Source organism: Equus quagga, chromosome 17 (genome assembly GCF_021613505.1).
Source record: "Equus quagga isolate Etosha38 chromosome 17, UCLA_HA_Equagga_1.0, whole genome shotgun sequence".
NCBI lineage: Eukaryota > Metazoa > Chordata > Mammalia > Perissodactyla > Equidae > Equus > Equus quagga.
The window spans coordinates 6,432,102-6,455,899 of NC_060283.1; the positions used below are offsets into that span (position 1 = coordinate 6,432,102).

The following is a 23,798-nucleotide window of genomic DNA, read 5'->3' on the forward strand; positions in this document are numbered from 1 at the left end:
AAAGCAAGAGCCAATCATATTCTGGCCACAAGAACCCCACTCTAAGTGTAAAGACACAGATGGGTTTAAATGTAAAAGGATGGGAAAGGGTATACGATGCCAACACGCCCCAAGATTGAAAGGAAGGAGAGAACACTTTCAGCCAGACCTCCAGAAAGCCTTCCTGGAGGAGGTGACATTTGAGCTGAGCTTTAAAGGCTGTGTAGTATTTGGGACTATGAAGACCGGGAAAGCGCGCAGTGGGCAAAGACATTGAGTCAGAACGGGTGTGTGTGTGTGTGGTGAGTGCATTCAAGGAGTTAATTATCACCCTGGCGGTGGGGTATAAGTGGGGTTTGGCAGTAGTTGTGGTTAGATAACTACTTTGGGGTGAGATGAGGAGTTTTCTGTCATGAGAGCAACGGAATTCCAACTCAAGGAGACAGGGGCAGACCCAAGATTAAATGGGATCAAATCTGAGCTTACAAAGAGGATCTGGCCCCGCAGTGGAGAAAGACCCAGCAGTGGGGACCCTGACGGCAGGGCAGCTGGTGAGGAGTCTGTTGGGGTAATTCAGGCAAGAGATGATGGTGGTACGGGAAACAGAACAGCCTCGTCTCCTGAAGGCTTAGGAGCAACGTACCGCTCGCTCCAAGTGGCTTTGTGAATTATCTCAGCCTGGTGGTCCTCAACCCTGGCTGCACAGTAGAAGCACCCGGGGAGCTTCCAGAACCTACCAAGGCCCGGGCCTCCCAGCCGGTTAGATCAGAATCTCTGGAGACGGGTCCTGGGCATCAGTCACCTTCAAGGCTCTCCAGTGACTCCAGTGCGCGGTCGGGTTGAGAACTCCCGCCCTCCCCAAAGGTCAGGTATGTGGGGCCAGGGGCGGGGTTTGTTCACAGCCGAATGCCAGTGCCTAGAACTGAGCCTGGCACGAAATAGGTGGTCAGCAGATCTCTGTAAACAGCAGTTAATCCTTACAACAACGCTATGAAGTAGGGAAAACCATGATGCCCATTTTATAATAAGGAAGCTGAGGAACAGAGAGGTCAAGTTATCTGCTGAAAGTCACAAGGCTGATAAGGGGTGGTGCTAGAACTAAAATACAACGAGTAGCACCCCAAACTCTTCCCGGGGTGCTCTCCCCTCTCAAGTGTGGTAGGGAGGTGGATCCCGAGGGGAGACTGGACCAGACGAGCGAGGAAGCAGGGCCTTCTGAGGAGGAACAGAGGGCTCAGGCCCCTACCCCATCCTCGGCCCCCCCTAGCCTGAAACTGCCTGCCTTCCCTGTGACGTTCGAGGTGACTCCAGACAAAGGTGGTGGCGGGGGCAGGGAACCCACAGGCAGAAACAAAACTCAAAGACTCAGGGGAAGAGGAAAGTGAAACCTCCCCTGGGCACCAGGGCAGGGGATGGGTCAGAGTCTGCGGCTGGAAACAGAGGCAGCCCTCCATCCGGAACAAGGAAGAGGGCGGAACTCAAGAAATATTTGTTGAGTGAGCAAAGAAAACACATACGACCCCATGAACGCTGTGGCGCCACTGTTTACCTGACACTGTCTAGGAGGATAAATTGGTTTAGCCCATTCTGGAAGAAGACAGTTGGCAATATCTTTTGTCTTTTCTTTTAACATGGGGTGCACAGACGAGCAGTCCATGTTCCTTGGGTTGGGGCACTCCATGCATCACCAGGGTCACCAAAATCCTCCCTTTAAATGGACTTTCCCCTTCAATTCGTCCCCAATCCTATTCCCCATGGCCCCCCAATCTTACATGTTTAACACATGTCCTTCCAATCTGCTTTCCAGGCATTTGTTTCCACGCACGTCAGTAACAGGAGGCACCACCTACTGTGTGCGAGGCAATGTGCTAAGTACTTTATGTGTCATTATCTCATCTAATCGTTACATGTCCCTGAAGGACGAGCTGTTGTTGTCCCCACTTTACAGATCAGGAAACCAAAGCACAGAGAGTCTAAGTCACTTGCCAAGGTCTCAGAGTAGATGGCAGAGACAACGGGACTGTTGTGCTTGTCTGTTTTTCGTTTCTGTAAACACCGCTGTGCTGTAGATCTTGTTCTGTTTTTCTGTTTTTCACTCAACACTATGGGTTTAAGCTTTGTCCACATGGCTATCTGCCATGCAGTTCCCCAGTGACAGACACCCAGGCAGCCTCTGCCTCTCTGCCACCTCAAAGCACCCCTGGGACACGTCTTTCTATTTGTGAGAGGGTTTACCCAGGAGTGGAACTGCCAGGGGGCACTTAGCTGCCAAACTGCCCTTTCAAACATCCCACCGAAAGCACCAGACTTCATTTACCCGCCGCCCCTGCAGCGAGCGGTCTCATCTGTCTTCCTATTCTCTCTGAGTAATCTGATGGGTGTCGTGCGGGATCTTGTGTTTTGCTCTGGAGCTCTCTGATTACTGGGGTGGGTGCAGAAATCTTAGCCCTTATTCTATTCTTTCACATGACATGTGAATACACACACACACACACACACATACACACACACACACAAAATAAGAAGGACAAGATTTCAGAATAAGGCAGCTCACTCCAACGACAGGAAGGGAGGCTCACATGGCCCCTGCCCCACCCCCAGCTATGAGGAGCCTCCAGAGTCCAGAGCCTCCAGCCACTCTCACCAAAGGTCCTGTCCTGTGAAGGAGGGACCAAACCCAAAGCACCTGGGTCATGGGTGCCACTCCCCTGCTGCGGTGCCCAGAGCCCAGAAGAATGAGAACGTGGTCCCGTCTATGTCCTAGCTTATGCCACCTGAGAGGGACGGGGGACCTCAGGTGGAAGGAGGTTGTTAACAGGTCTGTGTACAAGCCCCGGCCCGCCTACCTCTGTGCCAATGTGCAAACTCAGGCCACTCATCTTACTTCCTGAGCCTCAGTCTCCTCATCTGCAAAATGGGGGTGATGAGGACAGCTCTCCTAGAGGGCTCAGGATGCAGGGGACCCTAATATGGACTCAGCTGTAACAGCACAGGGCAATGAGCTGCTGCAACATGTTGGGGCCCCTCTCAAGCTCGAGGGGCAGTATCAACAGCCCCATTTGGCGGAAGTGGAAGGCGAGGCCTGGAGAGGTGAAGTCACGTGGGTCCAACAGCATGTCAGACCTCCAGGCCAGTGGGTAATGGGCAAGGTCATTCCCACGCCTCAACTCTCTTTCCCCTCCCCAACTCTCCCAGCCCCTGGGGCCACCAGGTCAAGCGGCATCTGGGGCAGGTGTGAGGGAGGAGTGCCTCCTGTGCCCACACGCTACCTTCTCCCCCTCCACGAAGCTTCTGGGGCCCTGAGGGGCTGCCAGTGTCACAAGGACACTGCTCAGCCAAGGAAGGCCAAGCACAGATAGCTCCCGAGTCTGGCCCCTGGGGTGGCTGAGGAAGTGGGAGCCAGGCAAGACTACAGGGAAACCTGGCAGACTCAAATCCAACCCTCCTGGCCTTTGCCCTCATGTCCCCTCTGCCTGGAGCCCTCTCCCAACAGAGAGCTGTGTGGCCCCCAACTCCTCGCTTAATGCGGTTTTCTACTCAAATCTCCCCTTATCAGAGCCTCCCCTGAACCCCATATAGAATGTCTGGGGCCGCCCTCTGCCCTGGGACTCCCCACTCCTCCCTAATCGTCCTTTCTTCTCCCCGAGCACGCATCACCATCCAACATACCATTTATCTTCTTTATTGTCTGTCTCTCCGCGTTAGAAACAAACTCCAGGAACATTTTGTTCATGTAATCACCACTACCTGGAATAGTGTTTGGTGTGCAATAGGTTCTCAATAGATAGATGGATAAAATAAATACAATTTTTATGAGGCTATCATAACAGTGCATGCATCTTAAGTGCACAGCTTAATATATTTTTATATAGAACCCCCACCCAGTTCAAGCTGTGGAACACTTCCAGAAGACAGCCCTCACCCCCTGAGGGAACCACTAGAAAGACTTCCAGCACTATCAATCAGTTTCACCTATCCCTGAACTTGATTTAGATGAATTACGTCATAGTGCGCACTCTGTGTTTGGTTTCTTTTGCTCAACACAATGTCTACAAGATTCACCCGTGATGCTGCACGTAACCGTGGTTTGTGCTTTTTTATTCTTCTATTTTACGATATCTTACCATTTATTCGTGCTCTCGTTGATAGGAGTTCGGAGGGTTTCCCATTGGAGGCTGTGGACATTCTTGGACGTGTCTTCTGGTGGACGGACGCCTAGGAGGCGCACTGCTGGGTCACAGGGCAGTACGTGTTCACAGACTCAGTGAGAAACGGCCACGCTGCTTTCTAGGGTGGTGCACCAACCGACATTCCCCCAGCACTGAGCGAGGTCTGGCGTTGCCACCTCCTCCCCAGCACTTGACAGTACCAGACTTTTTTGTTTCAGGCTTCTGGAGGATGACTGCAACTCATTTCCCTGGTGAGCGGCAATGCCGGCTGCTCAAGAAGAGTTTGCTGAAGGAATCCTTAGGTGGGCTGTGGAGGGACACTCTTCACTTGGCAGGGATGGGTGGGCCCATACCCTTCACCCGAGGGTCTCGGTCTCTGGCTGCTATGCTGGTTTCAGAAGCTGCTTCCCATTCCACCCACTGGTCACACTAACACCCCAGGGTACAACTGAGGCATTCAGATAGGACCTGGCCCAAGGCTCAAGGCTCCCCAATGGATAGAGAAGAAAGAAAACCATCTGGTGCCCAGGTAGAGCTCTGAAGATGGGGTGCCCGCAGGCAGGGCAGAGCCATCTTTCCTGACTCCTAGGAGGCACCCAGTGGCCTGGCCCAGCAAGGAGCACTGTCTCCCCAGGGCCCCTGCCCTCTGACTCAGGAGGCTGCACCCTTACCACTCATCAGATGCTGCATCAGGCCCTTCCTAACAGGCTGTGAGGTCCCATGGCTGAAACTGGCTGGTCGGTCCTCCAGGTTGGCTAGGCCACCTTCCCCAGCATCCCTCAGGGGGAACCTGTGACGGTTCCAGTAGGAGGTGAACAAAGACAATGGGGCCACTTGCAGTCCTGGCCCAGAAAAACCTCCACATGCTCTGAGCTTTCCCCCTCCTCAGTGACCTTGAAAGTCATGGGCTGAGGATAGTGGGGCCACAAGATGCAAGGAGCCTGGCGCCTGAGGTCCCTCTTGTAGAAGCGCCACCCACTGATCAGATGAGTCCCATTATAAACTTTTTGTGAGCAAGAAAGAAACTTCCATTGTACTTGAGCCTACACAATTTGAGTTTTACATCAGCCCTTTGCCCTAAGGTACAACTAGTACATACAGCGTAGCATGTATAACTAACACGAGTAATAACTAGCCCTATTTACAGATGAAGAAACTGAGACACAGAGAAGCTACAGAACTTGTCTGAGGTCCATACGTGCAGAAGCTAGGATTTGAACCCGGGGTCTGGCTCCAGAGGTTCCACTTGTAAGCACTCTGCCGAGGCTGAACCAGTGGGCCAAGAGTGCAGAGGCTCCGGCCAGGGCCTCCAGGGCATGTCCCACCCCCACCTCTGCCTCGCGAGCCTCTGCCTAGCTGAAGGGGACTGCTCCCTGCACCCCAGCCTCCTGGCCTTCCCCAGTCGTCACCCAGCTTTGTCTCTCTGAACCCTCCCAGTTCAGGATGTCACCCTTTGGACAGACCCCAGCCACTGGCTCCCAGGGCCTCTCCCTCTCCCACTCCTCACCCCCACTCAGCACACCCTCAGCTCCGTGGAGCCAGGTGGCCCCCTTCCCTGGGACTGTGCCCAACTTGCTGCTAAAGAAAACCGCTCTCACTCCTGGGCCGACAGGAAGCCCTCCCATTCACGGTCCCTGTCAGCCAGAGCTCCTCAGTGACCAGTGACAGAAACCCAACTGGCTTCTTGGGGAAAGGTGTTTATTGGCTCACATGACCAAGAAGTCCAAGGCGTACAGGCTTCTGGTAAGACCAGGTCCAGGTGTTCCGATGTCACCAGAAATCTGGGCCTCTGAGGCCCCCGGCTCTGCTGTGCTGGCTTTGTTCGCCATCAGGATCACGCCTCGGGGCGGGATGTGGCCTCCACTGCACCTGGCCAAGATCCCGCCAGCTTTGCTACCCCAGCGTGGCCACCATCATCCTCACTTGGACTCCTGAGAGGTCCTCTGCTGCTGCCCAGGCCACGGGAAAGCCAGGGATCTTGTCAAAACCCCTCCCCAGAGATCGCACCTGAAGTCCCAGGGCTCAGCCGGGTTGGCCCATTGGTCAGCTAGGGTGACCACAGCGGGCAGTGCTGTGACTGGCCAGGCTGATACCATGTTCTGGCCCATCAACCCCAGGGAGTGGGGTCAGCTGCCCACGCCACAGGTTGAGCAGAGGAGACATGATTCCCCAAAAGGCAGGGGCACCACAGCCAGAGGGGGCATGGAGGGGAGGCAGATAGGACCCACGTGCTCCAGGCTCCAGGGCCCACCCATGCCTGCCAGCCCACCTCCTAGTTCACAGAGAAGCCAGACCCCATCAAAGGAAAACTGAGTACCTGAATCTCCCCCAGGAAAACCCACTCGCGGCCCTCAGGGTGGGGCTGGCTTCAGGCAACCTCACCTCACTCCATCAGTTGCCCACTTCTGTCCCTCCTTCGTTACAAGCTTTGATTCCTGCCATCTTAAAAAACAAACACGAAGCCTTCCTTCATCCTCACTCTGAGCCACTCTGAGCCGCTGCTCCCTCGCCTCCACTTCGCGGCTCTGAGCGCACTTCCGCTCACCTCAGGGTTTCTCACCTCCGCCCTCCCCGCCTGTCAATAGCCACCACCTGAAGCTGTTCTGGCGAAGGCTGCCCTAAAGCCCACGAGGTGCCACACGTTCCACAGCTGAACTCTCTCGTCCCAGACACCCCGGGGGGCACCACCAGTGGCCCTGGGGCCCTGGGTCTGGCCGTTCTTCAGTCTCCTTTATGGTCCACGGCAGTCCCCTGCTCTCTCCCCTGGGCAAGGTCACCTACTCTCAAGGTTCACACATCTGTCTCTACACGCAAGTGCCCACTCCACACCTCTCCTGAAATTCACCACAGCCAGACCTGTGACCTTCTCAGTCCTGCCCTTCCGCCTGTGTCCCCCCAGCCGGAAAAGGGCCCCCACCTCTGCCCAAGGAGCTGCAGAAAGAAACCCGGGAGTCCTTGAGGATTCCCTCCCTCTCGGCCCCGCATCCCGTCAGTCAGCAGCACTCTTGAGCCTACTGCCAACAGACTCAAGTCTGGCCCCTGCTGTCCGTGTTGCCTGCCCAGCCTCACCGCCACTGCTCCCTGAAGACACGTCTGCCTTGTGGACACCGCAGCTCTGGGGTCTGCTCAGAAATGGGTGTGGAGTGACCAGCTGTGTCACTGCCCTCTCACAAGCTGGCTTTTGAGGCCCTCTACAATCCCGCCTACCTCTGCTTCCAATGCCCCTTCGCACATGCCCTTCATGGCACCTGGCCCGAGTTCTAGTCTTCAAGATCTGTTCCTGTTACCTGTCCCATCTGTCCCTTTGCATCAGCCCAACGTGGGCAGAATGGTCTTCATCAGAAAGACAAGAGGAGGCTGCTCAGAGAAGGCTAGGAACCTGCCCACGGTCACAGAACACAATGACACAGGTTGTCTCCCAGCATAACCGGGACCTGCTGGCTCAGGCCCTCCACCACTCTGCCCACCTTCCTTCTATCAGCACCCCTGGTCCTGCCCTGGCAGAACTGTGGCCTCCAGCCCCTCCCTTCACTCAGTGGCTGCTTGGCCCACCACCACTCCTGGCCCCAGCTCAGTGTGGGGAAGGCAGGTAGATACATGGCAAGGTGGCCACAAAGCCCTGGACAGAGGCTGGGACAGACACTGGCATTCCCTTTTATTATTATTTTTTTAATAAATTTAAGAACAATTCTATTTTCTCTCCTCCCCCCAGAGCAACTAAAACCAACTAAAAGGGGGTGTGGCCTGGGGGGCAGAGGGCGCTAGGAGTCATAATCTTCTTCATCCTCTGCATCAGGTGCTGAGGGGCCCGGGGGCGCTGGGGGCAGAGGCAGAGTTGAGGCAAAGGGAATGAAGGGTGTCGGGGGGCTGCAGGGCAGAAGGCAGGAGAGGAAGGTCAGGCCACTGCCCATTCCTGCCCACTGAGCCACCCCCCCCACCCCCATAGGCAGCATGGAGCCCACAGCCCTCGGTACCAACAGGAAGCCAAGCCCAGAGAATGGAAGGGCCCAGAGCAGGTCACACAGCCCCTGCCCAGGCCGCATCCATTGCCCCACCCAGGGGTAGAAGGGACCTTCTGAGAACACAGTCTTCTGTCTTTAAGCCCTCCCCAGTTTCTCCCATCCCATGCCCCAAATCCGCCACAACCAACAGAACCCAGAGGCCATGGAGGCCGGGAGGGACAAGTCAGCCTTGGGGAGTCTGCTGGCCCTTTCCTGGCACCACCAAGCTGCTTACCTCTGAAAGTGGGCAGGGGGGTGGCTGGCCTGGGGTGCAGCCTGCGGTGTCTCCTCTTCCCCGTCGGTGTCTGTGTCCTCAGACTCATCCTAGGAGCAAGGTAGGGGTCAGAGGTGACAAGAAAGGCACGGGCCCATCAGTGAAAAGCCTAGACCTCTGGGAATAGCAGAGGCAGGATGAAGACCTCCATCACCCCAATTCACAAACAACGAAAGCGAGGTACAAAGACATCACAGGTGAGGATGGGACCAAGGCTGCAGCCAGCTTGGCCTGACACAAGCCTGCCCTCTGCACCCCACAGGACAGAACCGAGGGCTAGGGGCCTCACTAACCTCCTGCTCCGAGTCTGTCCCTGACAGCTTCTTGTCCTTGCCTTTGCTTCCCATCCCACCGTTCTTCCGACCACCGCTGCCAGACTTCCGGCCCCTTCGGGAAGGTAGAGTCCATCTGTCCAGAGGTCACTCCCCTCCTTCGCCACCCCCCAGCCACCCCCAACCCCAGTGGCCTTGGCCTTCTCCACCTGGACACTGGCCCTGGTGCCCCACCTGCGGGCACCCTTGTCCCCATCCACGTGGTTGTCTTCCCCATCCCCCTGCATGTCAGGGACGGAAGCCACCAAATCCTTCAAGAAGTCAAACTGCTGCTCCAGCTCAATGCACTGCTTCCTGGAAGAGATGGGGAGGGGACGGCACTCAGGTGGGGCCCAGATGTCTGGGCCCTCAGCAAGGGACAGTAAGAGGCTCTGGATGTCAGGAGAATGGAGCCTGGAAAACCTCCACGCCACCTCTGGCACCCAACCTCCTCGCTTTGCTGGAACACCCACCCCCTCCTCCCCGAGTTCAAACCCACCAGTTTCTGAGGCCTTGCTGGTCTCCCAGCAGCCTCCTGCCCCCCTCACTATCAGGACACTGCCTCCTCTAAGTGTGTGAACTTCTGGGGCGGGGCCTCACCCAGCCCTCCCAGCCCTCCCAGCTCGGCAAACACTCACAGGTGGGATGTGGTCATGGTCTTAGCATTTCGGGACTGGGTCACCTGGCAGGCCTTCTTCAATAGCGACTCCAGGAATAGCTCGAGCGCCCGGGCTGAGAGGTGTCAAGGAGAACGCAGGTAGGGGGTCCCCAGCCCACACAAGCGACCCCAGGCTGCCTCCCTCCTCCACGGCCCTCAACCTGACCAGCCCCCGACAGGATACAGATGATGACAGGCACAGCCGCCGCCACCTTCCCAATCTCTTCGTCCGTCTGCATGATCTTCTTGATCCGCGCCTGGGAATGGGGCAGAGAGCTCGGACCCCGTGGCCTCCATCCCAGAAAGGGGCGCTGGGGGAGAACAAGGCGGGTATCCCGGGGGGAAGGGGGCGGGGGGCACGGACGCCGAGAGGGCACGGAAGGGGGCGGGGCGTCCGGGCCCCCGAACACCGCGAAGCGCCCGCCCCCCCAGCGGGGCCTGGGCCCCAGCCTCCCGTAGGGCCGGGCGGCTCCTCCCGGGCCCGGCCACGTGCTCACCGGCGGGAACCGGGCGTTGTACTTCTTCTTCTTGCTCGGCATCTCGGGGACCCTTTCGCCGCGCCGGGCCCAGCGCCGCCGCCCGCAGCCTCCCGGCCCCCGGGCCTGCTCGCCGCCCGCCCGCCGCGGTTCCCCCGGGTCCTGGCGCCGCCCGCTCCGCCCCCGCCGCTCCCCACGGGGTCCTAGCGCCGCCAGTCAGGACGCCGCCCGCACGGCCCGAGTGCCCTCCCCTTCGAGCCTCCCGGGCGGTGCGCGTCGGCCCGGGACAGGACCGCCACTCCCGCCCGCCCCCAAGGCCCGAGGAGCGGACGTTAGCCCCGCCCCCGCAGGCCCGCCCCTCCCCGAGTTCCCCAAAGGCCCCGCCCCGGGGTCAGCCCCGCCCTGCCCCGCCCCTTCCCTCGCCGGCCCCGCCCCGCGGCGCGGCCGATCCGGCCCGGGGGCCCCGCCCCGCGCTGCGCTTGTCTATAAAGTTGTTGTTGAGGCGGCGAGGCGCTAAGATGGCGGCGGCGGCGGCAGCCGTGGCGGGGGCGGGGCGCGGCGGCGGCGGCGCGGAGCCCCGGCAGGAGCGGAGCCGGGCCCGGGGCTGGGCTGGCGCCGAGCGCAGCGAAGGCCGGAGGTGACGGCTGGGCGGCGGGAGCGGGCAGGGCCGGGCGGGGGCGCCGCTCGGGCCGTGGGCGCTAATGGCGGCGGGCGCGGCGGGCCGGAGGCTGGCCCTCCCGCAGGCTCCCACGAGCCCGGGTTCGAGTCCGGGCACCGCCCCACTGGCCCCGGACCCGTCACAGCCCTCTCTGGGCCTCAGTGTCCTGGGTTTTGAGTGGGCCCGATGACGCCCGCCCGGGAGGCCGGGCCCTGCAGGGCCTGCCCCAGTGCTGCGCGACCGTGCGCCTCGTTGCCTCCCTCCATTAAATGCCGACGCTTGCGGACCCAGTGACTGGCAGGGCCGGGAGGTGTGGCTGGGCCGGCGGCTCCCGCACCTGAATGCACGTTACGGCCCTGTCACTCACTGCAGGTGTGACCTTGGGTAAGTCCCATCTCTGTGAGCTTCAGTTTCCTGTCTGTAAGTCAGGGAGAGTAGGAATAACGTTAGCAACGACCCTTACGTAGCACCTGTTCCACCTCAGGCATTTAATTGTCAACGGCGCTACGAGGCAGGAACAGCTGCTAGCCATTTTAAAGATGAAGCAACAGAGGAATGGCAACATTCCGTCTTGCCCACTGCCACACAGATTAGTTTAGTGCCCGGCACCCGCTAGGGCCCAGCAAGCTGTGGATGTGCCTTGGACCTGCCCTAATTCGGTTCCCTCATAGCAGGATGGAGCCAGGTGAGGAGCTGGAGGAGGAGGACTCCCCAGGCGGCCGCGAGGATGGCTTCACTGCTGAGCACCTGGCCGCGGAGGCCATGGCAGCTGACATGGACCCCTGGTTGGTGTTTGATGCCCGCACTACACCTGCCTCGGAGCTGGATGCCTGGTTGGCCAAGTACCCGCCATCCCAAGTTACCCGCTATGGCGACCCCGGCTCGCCCAACTCGGAGCCCGTGGGCTGGATTGCAGCATATGGGCAGGGCTATATCCCCAACTCGGGCGACGTGCAGGGCCTGCAGGCAGCTTGGGAAGCTCTGCAGACCAGCGGGCGGCCTGTCACACCGGGTACCCTGCGCCAGCTGGCCATCACCCACCACGTGCTCTCGGGCAAGTGGCTGATGCACCTGACACCTGGCTTCAAGCTGGACCACGCCTGGGCTGGCATTGCTCGGGCCGTGGTTGAGGGCCGGCTGCAGGTGGCCAAGGTGAGCCCACGGGCCAGGGAGGGTGGGCGCCAGGTCATCTGTGTTTACACAGATGACTTCACGGACCGCTTGGGTGTACTGGAGGCCGATGCAGCCATCCGTGCAGCGGGCATTAAGTGCCTGCTCACCTACAAGCCTGACGTCTACACCTACCTGGGCATCTACCGGGCCAACCGCTGGCACCTCTGCCCCACGCTCTATGAGAGCCGTTTCCAGCTAGGGGGCAGTGCCCGCGGCTCTCGTGTGCTGGACCGTGCCAACAATGTGGAACTGACCTAGTGGGGCCAAGTGAGGGAGACCACTCTCTGCCCTTCCTGCCAGGGATGGATCCTCCCGTCTTCCTTGTCCCAAGGAGGCCAAGTCCCCCACCTTTGGGGCCCAGGTCACTCGGGAACTGCCTGCATCTTCAATCCCCTTGAACTTCTGCCCTCTGTTCAGGGCTGACTCAAGTCCCCACCGGCTGGAGGCGCTGGCTCCCTGAGGGCCGGACCCTCAGCCTCTGTCTTCGCTGCTGCTCCCCTCTGCCATCCAGGACCACAGGCTGGGTGCAGACAGCCAGGAGGAGAGCCTCCCTTGGCCGCCCTCATCCCTGGCTGTACCTCCCCCCTTCTGCATCCTCCCCTTCTCTTCCTCCCTCACAAGAGAGAAAACTTAGTGCTTCCAGTCCCTCTGCTTGGAGCCTTCGCAGTCCAGGGGCAGAGGCCCTGCGGGCCTGAGCATGCCATTTTCCTGAGGGCATGATTGTGCTCACTCAGCCCCTGGCAAAGAGAGAGGATGCCAGGGCCATGGACATGGGGCCTGTCCCTCCCTGCCCCCTCACAGCCTGAACCACCTTCCTCCCTTCCTTCACTCCCTTGTCATGTGCCTGTTCCTGGCATTTCAATAAAACCCAGCTTGGGTCTGTGTCTTGAGTGTTTTTTAAACTACTGTCTTGATGGTCACTTGCTTTGGTTGCTGGAGAGAGGCAGGGCCAGGAGAGACGGCCCCTCTGCTCTGACTGGGCCCCCGCTAACTGCCCCCGGTGATAAGATACTCCTCCCTGCCAAGACTGGGAACTTAGCTGAGAGCCTCTGCGAAGCCAGCCCTGTTTCCCTCCCTCTCAAGAATCAGAATCCGTTTCTCAGTGATTTCCCATAAATCCAGGAGCTTGGCCCAGCAACATCCAAGGGGTCACTACTAACCCACCGGGTGTGTTGGTGCCCATTAGAGAAAAATACCCGCTTGGTCCTGGCGATTCTATGCCAGGGCACGTGGTCTGGGTGTGCAGAGGATGGGCTGGATCTCAGCAACCTAGGCTGGACATCCTTGTGCAGTGAACAACCTGCACAACCATAAGTGGCCCTGGAAGCCCTCCTGTTTTTACTCACCTTTCCTACCACCCTGACCATCACAGGGGACACAGGACAGTTTGCAAAGCACTTACATATGCACTATTTAATCACAACCTGTTTAGAAGGAGATGTTGGTCCCATTCTGTGGTCCAGGAGATTGAGGCCAAGAGGGGAAGGGAATTCTCTCAGGGTCGTGCAGTGAGTCAGGCAGAGCTGGGACTTGCCCCCGGTCCCTGCCTCCTCAGGCAGAGTGTGGTCCTTGGCCTCACCCACAGGGAGCTCTTTACAACCCACCAGGCACGTTCCCTCACGTGATCTCACTGGGTCACCCTGCTCTGCTGAGGCTACTGCAGCCTCAGAGCCTGGCTCGGCACCCCCTGACCCCGCGGCTGGCCCTGGCCTTGATTGGAGGCCAGGGTGTCTGGCAGGGAGCCCCTTGGGATGCTGCTCTCGTGCCGCGCTGGAGCTGACTCATCCTCCAGCAGCCTCACCAAATTGGAATTTGGAGCAGGGGAGCGGAGATGCCAATGGGCTGACTGGGTGGAAGTGGGTGAGTCATGAGATGCTGCCTCAGCCCCCTCCCCAGCTTCCTCCCCACCCCAAGCTTCCCCAGGACTGAGTCCCCCTAGGCCCAGCCCTGGGAAGTCCCCAGAGATGGGTGGTCTCCTCCTGGAGCCTGGTGCCCTGCCTCCCTCACCTCTGCTCTGCGCTTGACCATAGTGGACCAAGGCTTGGGGGGGGCCATGGCCAGGCCCTCATGGGTCCCCCAAAGATGTCCAAGTGCTATCAACACCACCTGGTGCTTCCATAGCTAAACATTTCACACGCTCATCCCTTCTCCAGCCTCAGGGCCCTGCTTTAGCCCGTTCACTGTCTCTCTCCTAGACCATTGCCCTTGCGTGCCCTGCGCCGTTCCGTTCCCACTTCCTCCCCCTACCCTCGTCCCCCCACAGTCAGCTCTCCTGTGGAGCTGCCTGTGCCCCTCTCCTACTCAAAGCCTTCTGTGGCTCCCCACAGCCTGCCATAGAGTCCACACTCCTGAGCTGGCCACCACCCAGCCCACCCCCCTAACTGCCCCGGCTTCCCGCAGGCGCCCCTTTCTGCCCATGATCGCCCCAAGGGAGGCAACTGGCACTTCCTTCACCCCCTGGCACGCAGCCCTGGGCCTCAGGCCATTCCTTCTGCCTGAACACCTGCTGTGCAGCAAGGATGGGAGATTACTTACGTGAATGTTTGATCCATGTCTGTCTCCCGCTGGCCCCTGAGCCACATGCCCATGTGGGCTCAGTGAAGACAGGAACAATGTCTGGATCTCAGCCCTGTCGCCAGAGCCCGGCACAGTGCTTGGCTGGAGCCACTTCTCCGTACGCTATTAAATGAATGAACGAATGAATGAATGCTCAAATCCAGGCCCTGCCAGTCCTTCGGGCCCCATCTCCTCCACTCCCTGCTTCACACTTCTTGTTCCAGAATCAGGACCTGCCTGTGGTTTTCTTGCACGCATGCTGGCCTTTGTCACTTTCGTGCCTTTGCTCATGCTGTTGCCTCTGCTTGGTGTGCCTGACCCTCACCCGGCTGACTCCACGTCTCAGACGCACCGGCTCAGGTGTCATCCTCTCAGAGGTTCCTCCCCATCCATCCTCCCCCTAGGCTCCCGTAACACCCACCCACCTATGGCTCTCATCTGTGTATCTGGGGCCCCTCAAGGACAGGGCTGTGCTTTATCCTCCAGGTGTCCTCAGCTTCCAGCAAAGGACCTGGCCTAGCATGAGTGATAAATCAATGTTATTGAAGAAACGAGTGACTGAATGAAAGTCACTCTGTCCCTGGGCCTCACTCTCCTCCTTCTGTTCATGACCAGAGCCAGGCACTGCGCTAGGTGCTCACCTACATTATCTCAGCTAAGCCTCACCTGACTCTGTTATTGCCACTTGCAGAAGACAAAACTGAGGCCTAAAGAAGCTTAGTAATTGGTTTAAGAGTACAAAGCTATAAGTGGCAGAGCCAAAATTTAAATCCAGGTTCTCTGACTCCAGAGTACCTGATGCCTTATTGAGCTCACCCTGCATGAAGGTGTTGTTGGGGTGGGGAGCTGCAAAGATAGGTGAGACCCAGCAAGGACTTAGGATCTGATCTGTAAAGCACACAGGTTGGGTCCAACTGCCTACGAGAGAGGCTGGGCCAAGACTAAGATTCCCATTTTACTGATGGAGAAACTGAGGCTCAGAGAGTACAGTGACTAAGCCTACCTGGACTGGAAGGATCTCCCAGGCCTATGGGGGGGACTGCTCCCCCGCCAGGCCAAAGGCTCCCCAAGACCCACCCCCTCCCCCGGCTAGCAGGGGATTCTCCCCTGTCTGGCTGGGCCCTTCTCACACGGGAGTAAGGATGCAGCCCTGGCGCAGGGTGGGCTGGGCTGGGTAGTCTGGACAAGCCCCTGTGCTCTGCTCCCTTTTGTAAAACCACAGGAAGGGTGACTGAGGCTGGGGAAAGGAGACGGGAGACACCCCCTCCAACACCTCCTCCCACTTGTGTGCGCTGCAAACCCCCAAACCGGGGGGGGGGGGGCTCGGCAGGGGCTTCCTGGGGAGTCTGGAGAGTCTCTGCCTGACGACCCCTGATTCCAGCTGGGGCTCGGGGCTGAACAGGGAGGGCAGGAAACAGCGAAGTCAGGAGAAAGCTTTGGCCGGCTGGCGGGGCTTTGGCGAGCTTTTGGGGATTTTCCCAGCAGGGCAACTGCACCCTACTCCCGCCAGATGGGAGGGGCCCTGGCAGGGACGAGCCTTGGGTCACACGGCTGATTCATCCTCGGAGGGAAACTCCCCACTGCTCTGACGTGCGTCCCCCAGACACCGAGGAGTAACCTGAAGGCACCGGCCCAGAAAAACCACCAAATCTTCCCCCGATTCCCAGCCTCCTGGCAGGGCATGAAACCCCCAAGGCTGGACAGAGGCATCGAGTCGGGCAGGGTGGCAGGACATCGAGGGCAGCTTCCCAGGGAACAACTCCGGAGACTGGAACCAGAGACCGCTGGACACGGGGCACCTCAGGCGTGCTCCCATCACCCAATTTTTAGATGAGAAAACTGAATTCAGTAAGAGCAAACCTGTACACAGACCTACTCCGCGCCAGGCTCTACTCTAAGCAGTTCATATGCATTAACTCATTTTGGTCCTCACAGCACTCATGTTCCTGAGGAGGCAATGGCAGCAGAAAGAGGTTAAGTTGGCCACGGTCAAGGCTAGAACTGCTCCAGCAGCCTCCACAACTCCCAAGACCGCTTGCATGCACTGCTGTGGCAGGGAGCTCATCCCTGGTCCCTGAGCAGCTCTGGCCCCTGGCGGCAGAGGCCTCCCTGGGGTGAAGTCTAAATTGGTTTGGGGAGGAGGGGGTGGAAGTGGAATCCTTGGAACCCACAGAGGCCAGGAGAGGGCAGTGAAGCATTCCCGCCAAAATCTTCCTCTCCAGGGCTTTGACTTCCTTCCAAACCCCAATCCTTTCCTCCCTCCCGAGTCAGAGCTTCTCTTTCCTGTCTGCCAACCCCCCTCCCAACACTGCACACACACTCGCGCACGCACACACAGGCACACGCATGCACACTGGGAGTCCAGCCTCCACGCCCCTGCCCCTCAGCAAGCCTGGGCCGGCCCTGCTCCCTCTGCCCTGGCCAGGGGCCTGCCTGGGGTTGGAGGGGAGCTGAGAGTTGTGGCTCCGTGAGGCATAGCCAAGGGCCCCACACAGGCCAGCTCTGCCGCATCTGGCTCCCACTCACAGGCTCCATGACTCACCCCCTCGCCCCCCATGACTCAGTTTACACGGTGCCCGGAGGTCCTCCCAGCGAGGGTGGGGTTGTTTATTGGCCCAGCCCAGGCCCGCCAGCCTTTCATCCCAGGATGAACACTTCATCGCCCTCCTGGCCCAGAGCAGGAGCTGGCACCTAGAAGCCCGGGGGTGGGGGTAAGCCTCAGGTCTAGGACAGTGACAGGCCCCAACTGCCCTGGGCCTGGGTCTGCTCCAAGAAACTTAAGGGTCTGGGCTGAGCTGACAGAGCCATCCTGGGTACCAATAGCAGAGTCCTTGATGCCCTCCATTCAGAGGAAATGGTCCACATGGCACAAAACGTAATGGCAAGAAAATTCTACTACATTTATGAATCTCTTACTGTGCCAGTCCCTGTGCTGAGTACCATACACACCTTATCTCATTTATTTCCCCAACAATCCTGAAAAGAAAGTACAGCCAGTCACATCCCTTTCACAAATGGGGGCATGAAGAAGTTACAGGAATGGCCCAGGTCACACAGCCGGGAAGTGGCTGAGCTGGGACGTAAATCCAGACCATGGGACTCCAGAACTCATGTTGTTCTCCAGACTGCCTCCTCCAGCTGTGCTGGTTGGAGCAGGGGTGGGCGGCCCAATGGTCTCCCCGCCCCTCCCCCCGGTAGATCTTCACTGAAACCTCTGCTTTTAGGGATTCCAGCATGTAATCTGCAAGAAAGGGAAACTGATGCTCCCAGAGAGAAACGGACTGGCCTGAGGTCACATAACAAATCAAAGATGCAGCCAGGGCTGGGACCATGTCTTTGATCCTCTCCTGGATGCCCTGGGCTGGAGAGGACACTGGCTGGGGGTAGGGGAGGGGATACCCAGAGAGGGAGCCTCAGGGTCCTCATCTGCCTCATGGGGACAGGACTGCCATCAGAGGAGGGTGCTGTGAGGCTCAAAGGACAGCAGACAGAGAAGCGTGCGGGGTGGGGTGCTCAGTGGCATCTGGGGAGTGGAGAGGGTGATACGCAGGCCCTGGGAGCAGCAGCCCAGCCCCCCTCTCACCCCATCCCCTTCGCAGCCCAAACTTCTCCCTCTGCCCCCAGGGCCTGATTGGCCAGCCCCAGAAGACCTGCCCAAAGGGACTCCAGCTCCCTCCTCCTCAGACTCCGGCCTCAGTAAACTGAGCACAGGTCACTTCCCTGTTCAAACACCACTCAGGGGTCCCCTTGGCCCCCAGCCCAAGTCAAGCTCCTCAGCCTGGCATTCAAGGGCCCTGGCTTAGGCTTCACTCAGCCCACCCTTCCAGCGCCCGCTGCCAACCCACTTTCCACCACGTGCCCTGGACCACAGGGACTGAGGTCCCCCCACCCCCAGGCTTTGTGCCCACTGACTCCAACCCCAGAAACGTCTCCCCCAACCTCAAATACTCCTCTGCCTGGAAGCTCCCCGCCCATCCCAGTGGAAAAGAATCCTTCCTTCCCAGGGGCTCCTATAACACCCCCGGGTGCTCTCCAGCTCCTGCCCCCAGCACCCTCTACCTATCACTGGCGCTGTTTTCCTCAGTGTCTGGTCATCTCTCTGGGCTGTAAGCGCCTTAGGGCCAAGACGAAGTCTTTAATTGTCCCTAGTCCCCCACAGCTGGCTCCATTCAACTGTTAATTCAGTTAATTCAGAAGAATTGATAAAGAAACTTGTCCATCACACAAGGGGACTCAACTCACAATCAAAAAGAGTGCACTACTGCTACACACAACCTGGGTGACTCTCACGGGCGTAATGGTGAGAGATAGAAGCCAGACGCAAAAGGGGACATACTGTATGATTGCGCTGAGGTGAGATCCCAGAAGAGACGAAATTGATCGGTGGCAATAGAGCTGAGATAAGTGACGTCCTCGGGTAGGGGGGTTGACTGCAAAGGGGTGGGAGAGGACTTTCTGGCGGATGGAAGTGTCCTGTATCTTGATTGGAACGTGCTTATGTGGGTGTACATAATGGTCAAACACATGACCACTACGTTGAAAAAATGTGAAGTTTTTTGAACGTAAAATATACCTCCACGCAGTAGATTTTTAAAGAAATGGGACAAATCTCCATCTACTCAGTGAAACGTTTGCCAAGATATAAGAAAACAGAAAAGGAAGGAGCAAAACAGGATGTGGAGCAGGCTCCTCTGGGTAAGAAGATACATAAGAAACCGCTTACAATAGAGAGACGGGCTTTTCACTGCATGCCCTTACGAAACTTCTAGATCTTGAGGCAAAATACTACCTAGTCAAAAAAGAAATGCAATGGCAATTTTTAAAATATAAGGCAAAGCAAAAAATAAAAATCAAGTTTCAAAATAATTTCTTCTCCACACTATACATATGTATAAAATTTCCCCCAAACTCAAAATCTTTAAAAATTATTCTGAGCAGGTTTTTAAAAAACCGTAATACCCTGCATAGTGTTATGGGACTGCATTGCATGAGGGGTTTGACCCAGGTTAGGGACTCACTGAAGGCCTCCTGAGGAAGCAGGGGAAAACTGAGACCTGCAGGATGAGGGTGAGCTGGCCAGGTGAGGGGATGAGGAAGGGCATCCTGGACAGAGGGAACAGCCTGTGCGAAGGTGAGAAGTTCAGTCCAGCAGTGAGCCTGGAGCAGAGACAGTAACTGGGTGCTGATGAGGGAGGAGCCTGAGCAGGTGGCCCAGGTCTGGAAGGACCTTGAATGCCTTGTTAAGGCCACTTTTGAGGGACAGACTAACAAGGCAGTGAGGAGCCAGGCTCTGGAGACTGACTGCTTAGGTTCAAATCCTGGCTCCACTATTTCCTTGCTGTGTGGCTTTTAGCATCTTGCTTAATTTCTCTGTGCCTCTATTCCCCAATCTGTAAAATGTGTATAATACTATTGTCTATCTCTACAGGATTGTTGTGAGGACTAACAAATTACTTTGAACCATGGCTGGTTCATAAGAGTCAATAAGGATGAGCCACTATTTGCCCTCTTGGCCCTCCAAGCCCCACAATTGACATGCAACCTAAAAGAACATAGGGTACATCAAGCATCCCCCTTCCCAGGCCTCACGCCCTCCGCTGTAGTAATTCAAAAGGTGCCACAGATCAGAAGGGTCCAAGTCTGAGGGTGAAACGGTGAGAATTTTTAAAGATTCCTCTGTGAACATTGTCAGGATTTTTTAAACCCCTCAGGCTGCTGGGTGGGAATGGAGAGGAGGGGGCTGAACTGGAGGCTGTGGAGAAGGTCCAGGAGAGAGAGATGGGGCCAGGACCAAGGGAAAGAAAGGCTTGTGGATGTGAACCAAAAGGTCACCTCCAGGTGTGGGGTGATCGGAACTCTCACCCATTGCTGGTAGGATGCGAAGTGCCACAACCACTTTGGAGGACTATTGGAGAGAATGAATTAAAGTTAAACCTGTGTGTACCCCATGGCCCAACGATTCCATCCCTGGGCACACAGCCCAGAGAAATGAATGCTCACTAAGCCCTATTCAGAATAGCCCCAAACTGGAAGAGTCCCCGGTGTCACCAGCAGGAGAATGGAGCCAGTGACTGTGGAATATTCATGCAATGGAATGCTACTCAGCCATAGGAAAGACCAAGTTACTGCTTCACCCAACAATGCAGACAAATTCCTCAGACATGTTGAGTAAAAGAAGCCAGACCCAAAAGAGTACAAATTACATGGTCGCATAGTCCCATTTACATGAAGTTCAAGAACAGGCCAGACGGATCTTTGATGCCAGAAGTCAGAACAGTGGCTACCTATGGGTAGGGAGTAGTGACTGGGAGGGGGCGCAAGGAGGCTTCTGAGCTGCTGGAAATGTCCCCTGTCTTGATCCGGGCGGGAGGCTGGAGCATGGGTTTACACACATGTAAACAGTCATTGAGCCGAACATTCTGGATGAATGCATTTTATTGTATGTACATTAAACTTCAGTTTAGTCAATAACCTAAATATAAGAATGACACTGATAAAACTATTAGAAGAAAACACAGGGGTAAATGTTCATGACTTTGAATTTGGCAGTGCATTCTTACATTTGACACTGGAAGCATGAGCAACAAAAGAAAAAATAGATAAATTGGACTTCGTAAAAATTTTTAAAAACTTTGTGCATCAAAGGACATTATAACCTACAGAAGGAGAAAACATCTGCAAATTATATATCTGATAACAGTTTGGGATCCAGAATATATACAGATCTCATATAATTCAACAACAACAACAAAAACCAAACAGCCCAATGGCAAATGGGTAAAGGACTTGACCAGACAATTGTCAAAAAAAAAACCATATATATATAAATGGCCAACAAGCATATGAAAAGATGTTCATTGATCATTAGGAACATGATCGGTTATTAAGGAAATGCAAATCAAAACACAATGAGATACCACTTCACACCCAGGATGTCTTTCATTTGAAAAATGGAAAATAGAGGCCGGCCCAGTGGTGCAGCGGTTAAATTCGCATGTTCCGCTTCTGTGACCTGGGGTTTGCCGGATGGGATCCCGGGTGCAGTCTTCCTCAGCAAAAAGAGGAGTATTGGCAGTAGATGTTAGCTCAGAGCTAATCTTCCTCAAAAAAAAAAGAAGAAACCAATTATGAAAAGAACCTTAAAATAAAGAAATAAAGAAATAATGGAAACTAGGGGCCGGCCCAGTGGTGCAGTGGTTAAGTTCACATGTTCTGCTTTGGTGGCCCGGGGTTTGTCAGGATTCCGGGTGTGGACCTACGCACGACTCATCAAGCTATGCTGTGGTAGGCATCCCACATATAAAGTAGAGGAAGATGGGCACGGATGTCAGCTCAGGGCCAGTCTTCCTCAGCAAAAAGAGGAGGACTGGCGGCAGACATCAGCTCAGGACTAATCTTCCTCAAAAAAATAAAATTAAAATTAAAAATGGAAAATAATGTGCTGGCGAAGATGTGAAGAAATCAGAACCCTCATCCACTCATACGCTGCTGGCAGGAATGTAAAATGGTACAATACTTTATAAAACAGCCTGGCAGTTCCTCACAAGGTCAAACAGAGTGACCATGTGACCTAGGCATTCTACTCTTCTGTACATACACAAGAAAAATGGAAACACACGTCCACACAAAAACTTGTTCACAAATGTCCATAGCAGCATTATTCACAATAGCCAAAAAGTGGAAACATCACAAACCCCATCAACTCACGGATAAATAATTGAATTGTGGTGTATACATATAACTGAACATTATTCAGCTCTAAAAAGCAACAAAGCATTGATACCTGCTACAACGTGGATGAGCCTGGAAAACATTGTGCTAAGTGAAAGAAACCAGACACAAAAAATCACGTAATGCTGATTCCATTTCTATGAAACGCCCAGAAGAGGCGAGTCCATAGAGACAGAAAGCAGATTAGCGGTTATCAGGGGAAAGGAGGAGGGAAGAGCTGGGAGTGATTACTTAATGGGTATGGGGTGTTCTTCTGGGATGATAAAAAAGTTTTAAAACCAGAGAGAAGTGGTGGTTGCACACATCATGAATGCACAAAATTCCACAGAAGTGTATGCTTTAAAATGGTTAATTGCATGTTATGTGAATTTCACTTCAATTTTAAAAATATGTCAACTTCAATTAAAAAGTGAATGGGAACTGAAAAATGTAAACATCACCTCCAACGCTCTGGGGGCACTGACAGCACCTACTGGGTGCCAAGCACACTCTTCTATGGCCTCCTTTTGCCTCCCTGCAGCCCCAGGAGGTGGGGATTCTCTAGGGCTCAGAAAGGGAAAGTGACTGAGCTAGGCTCACACAGCTGCCAAGCGACAGAGCCAGGGTCTCTCAGACATCCGGGCCCCCAGACTCCCGCAAGCAATCGCTGTGGTCTCCTGGCCTCCCAGGGCGGGAGCCGGTGAGGTCAGGGGCCAGGAACGTTTCTGTAGCCACGAGGCGGGAGTCAGTGACTGAGGAGCTTGGAATGTGCTGCCTCTGAAAGGACCTCCTTGTGGCTCCAGCGACGGTTAGAGTGGGAAGGGACTTTCAGAGTCTTGTAATCACACACACACACACACACACACACACACACACTGAGACCTGAGCCCCCGCTCAGTCACTGCCCAGGCTGCTTAGGGAGTCGGGCAGGGTTGTGTTTCTGGAACAGGCAGATGATGCAGTCAAGGCTGACCTATGTCAGGCCTCACATGTGCCACCACCTGGTCCCCTGTGTCCCTCTGACCTATCCAGCTTAGGCTCAGCCAGAGTTCACATACCAGTTAGTGTGTGTGTGTGCATGCTTGTGTGCGTGTGTACTACATGAGGGCCTTAGCATGTGACCAGAGCCTCAAGGGCCCCCACCCCGAGGCTTTTTATTAACATGTGTATTTATTTTCTCTTTGTCAAGTTCTTATTACATGCTGTGCTAAGCATGTGCGATGATCTTATTTCTGTTCCCCAACAACCCTGAGATGTTGTTAACATTATGTCTCCATTTTGCAGATGAGAAAACAGAGGCTCCAGGAGATTTTCTGCTTCATCTAGGTCACACAGCTGGTGAGCAGCCTAACCAGAATTCAAACCCAGAACCCAGAGTTGTCTGATTCCAGCACACACGTTATTTTCCACATGTCACACTGTCACCAGAAATCTCTCTCCCACACACACCCTCCCCTCTATTTCTCATTCTGGTAAACTGCTGTTGGTTTCTTTCCTTTTTAGAGAAAGACAAGCATTATGGAGAACAAAGGCAAGGGAGAGGCATGGGGCTGTAACCACCTCTGAGTGCACAGCACTTTACAGCTTACAAAGCACTTTCACATTTGTGACCTCATTCCATGCAGCCCCATGAGGTCAGCGGGCGGCTCAATTATTCCCATTGAGCCTGGGACTCAGAGGGAAGGTGACCCGCCCAGGCAACAGAGACAGAAATGGTAGCTCTGGGACTGGAAGCCCAGAGCCAAGGTGGCCTGCATTTCAACACCTCTCAGCCTCAGTTTCCCCATCTGTAAAATAAGGATGATGATAGCACCTACCTTCCGGGCTTCTTGG

At 55.9% G+C, this 23,798-nt stretch overlaps 2 protein-coding genes across 8 annotated transcripts; one reads left to right on the forward strand and one right to left on the reverse strand.

Moving 5' to 3' along the window:
- Positions 1-5,839: 5,839 nt before the first annotated feature.
- On the reverse strand, positions 5,840-10,176 carry DRAP1 (DR1 associated protein 1). 4 transcript variants are annotated; one of them, XM_046644006.1, is made up of 7 exons: positions 9,890-10,176; positions 9,577-9,649; positions 9,373-9,466; positions 8,930-9,049; positions 8,717-8,831; positions 8,385-8,473; positions 5,840-6,017 (listed from the first exon to the last, which is right to left on the reverse strand). In XM_046644006.1, the coding sequence occupies exons 1-7, from the start codon at positions 9,929-9,931 to the stop codon at positions 5,855-5,857; spliced, it is 696 nt and encodes a 231-aa protein (XP_046499962.1). In that variant the 5' UTR covers positions 9,932-10,176; the 3' UTR covers positions 5,840-5,854. The 4 variants fall into 4 exon arrangements, with proteins under 4 accessions (XP_046499962.1, XP_046499963.1, XP_046499964.1 ...); XM_046644007.1 differs by having other exon boundaries at positions 8,717-8,810; positions 9,890-10,173; XM_046644008.1 differs by lacking the exon at positions 5,840-6,017 and adding an exon at positions 7,780-8,015 and having other exon boundaries at positions 9,890-10,169.
- On the forward strand, positions 9,591-12,601 carry C17H11orf68 (chromosome 17 C11orf68 homolog). 4 transcript variants are annotated; one of them, XM_046644002.1, is made up of 2 exons: positions 9,591-9,718; positions 11,201-12,601. In XM_046644002.1, the coding sequence occupies exons 1-2, from the start codon at positions 9,630-9,632 to the stop codon at positions 11,955-11,957; spliced, it is 846 nt and encodes a 281-aa protein (XP_046499958.1). In that variant the 5' UTR covers positions 9,591-9,629; the 3' UTR covers positions 11,958-12,601. The 4 variants fall into 4 exon arrangements, with proteins under 4 accessions (XP_046499958.1, XP_046499957.1, XP_046499959.1 ...); XM_046644001.1 differs by lacking the exon at positions 9,591-9,718 and adding an exon at positions 10,376-10,505; XM_046644003.1 differs by lacking the exon at positions 9,591-9,718 and adding an exon at positions 10,778-10,910 and having other exon boundaries at positions 11,198-12,601.
- The last annotated feature ends 11,197 nt before the right edge of the window (positions 12,602-23,798 follow it).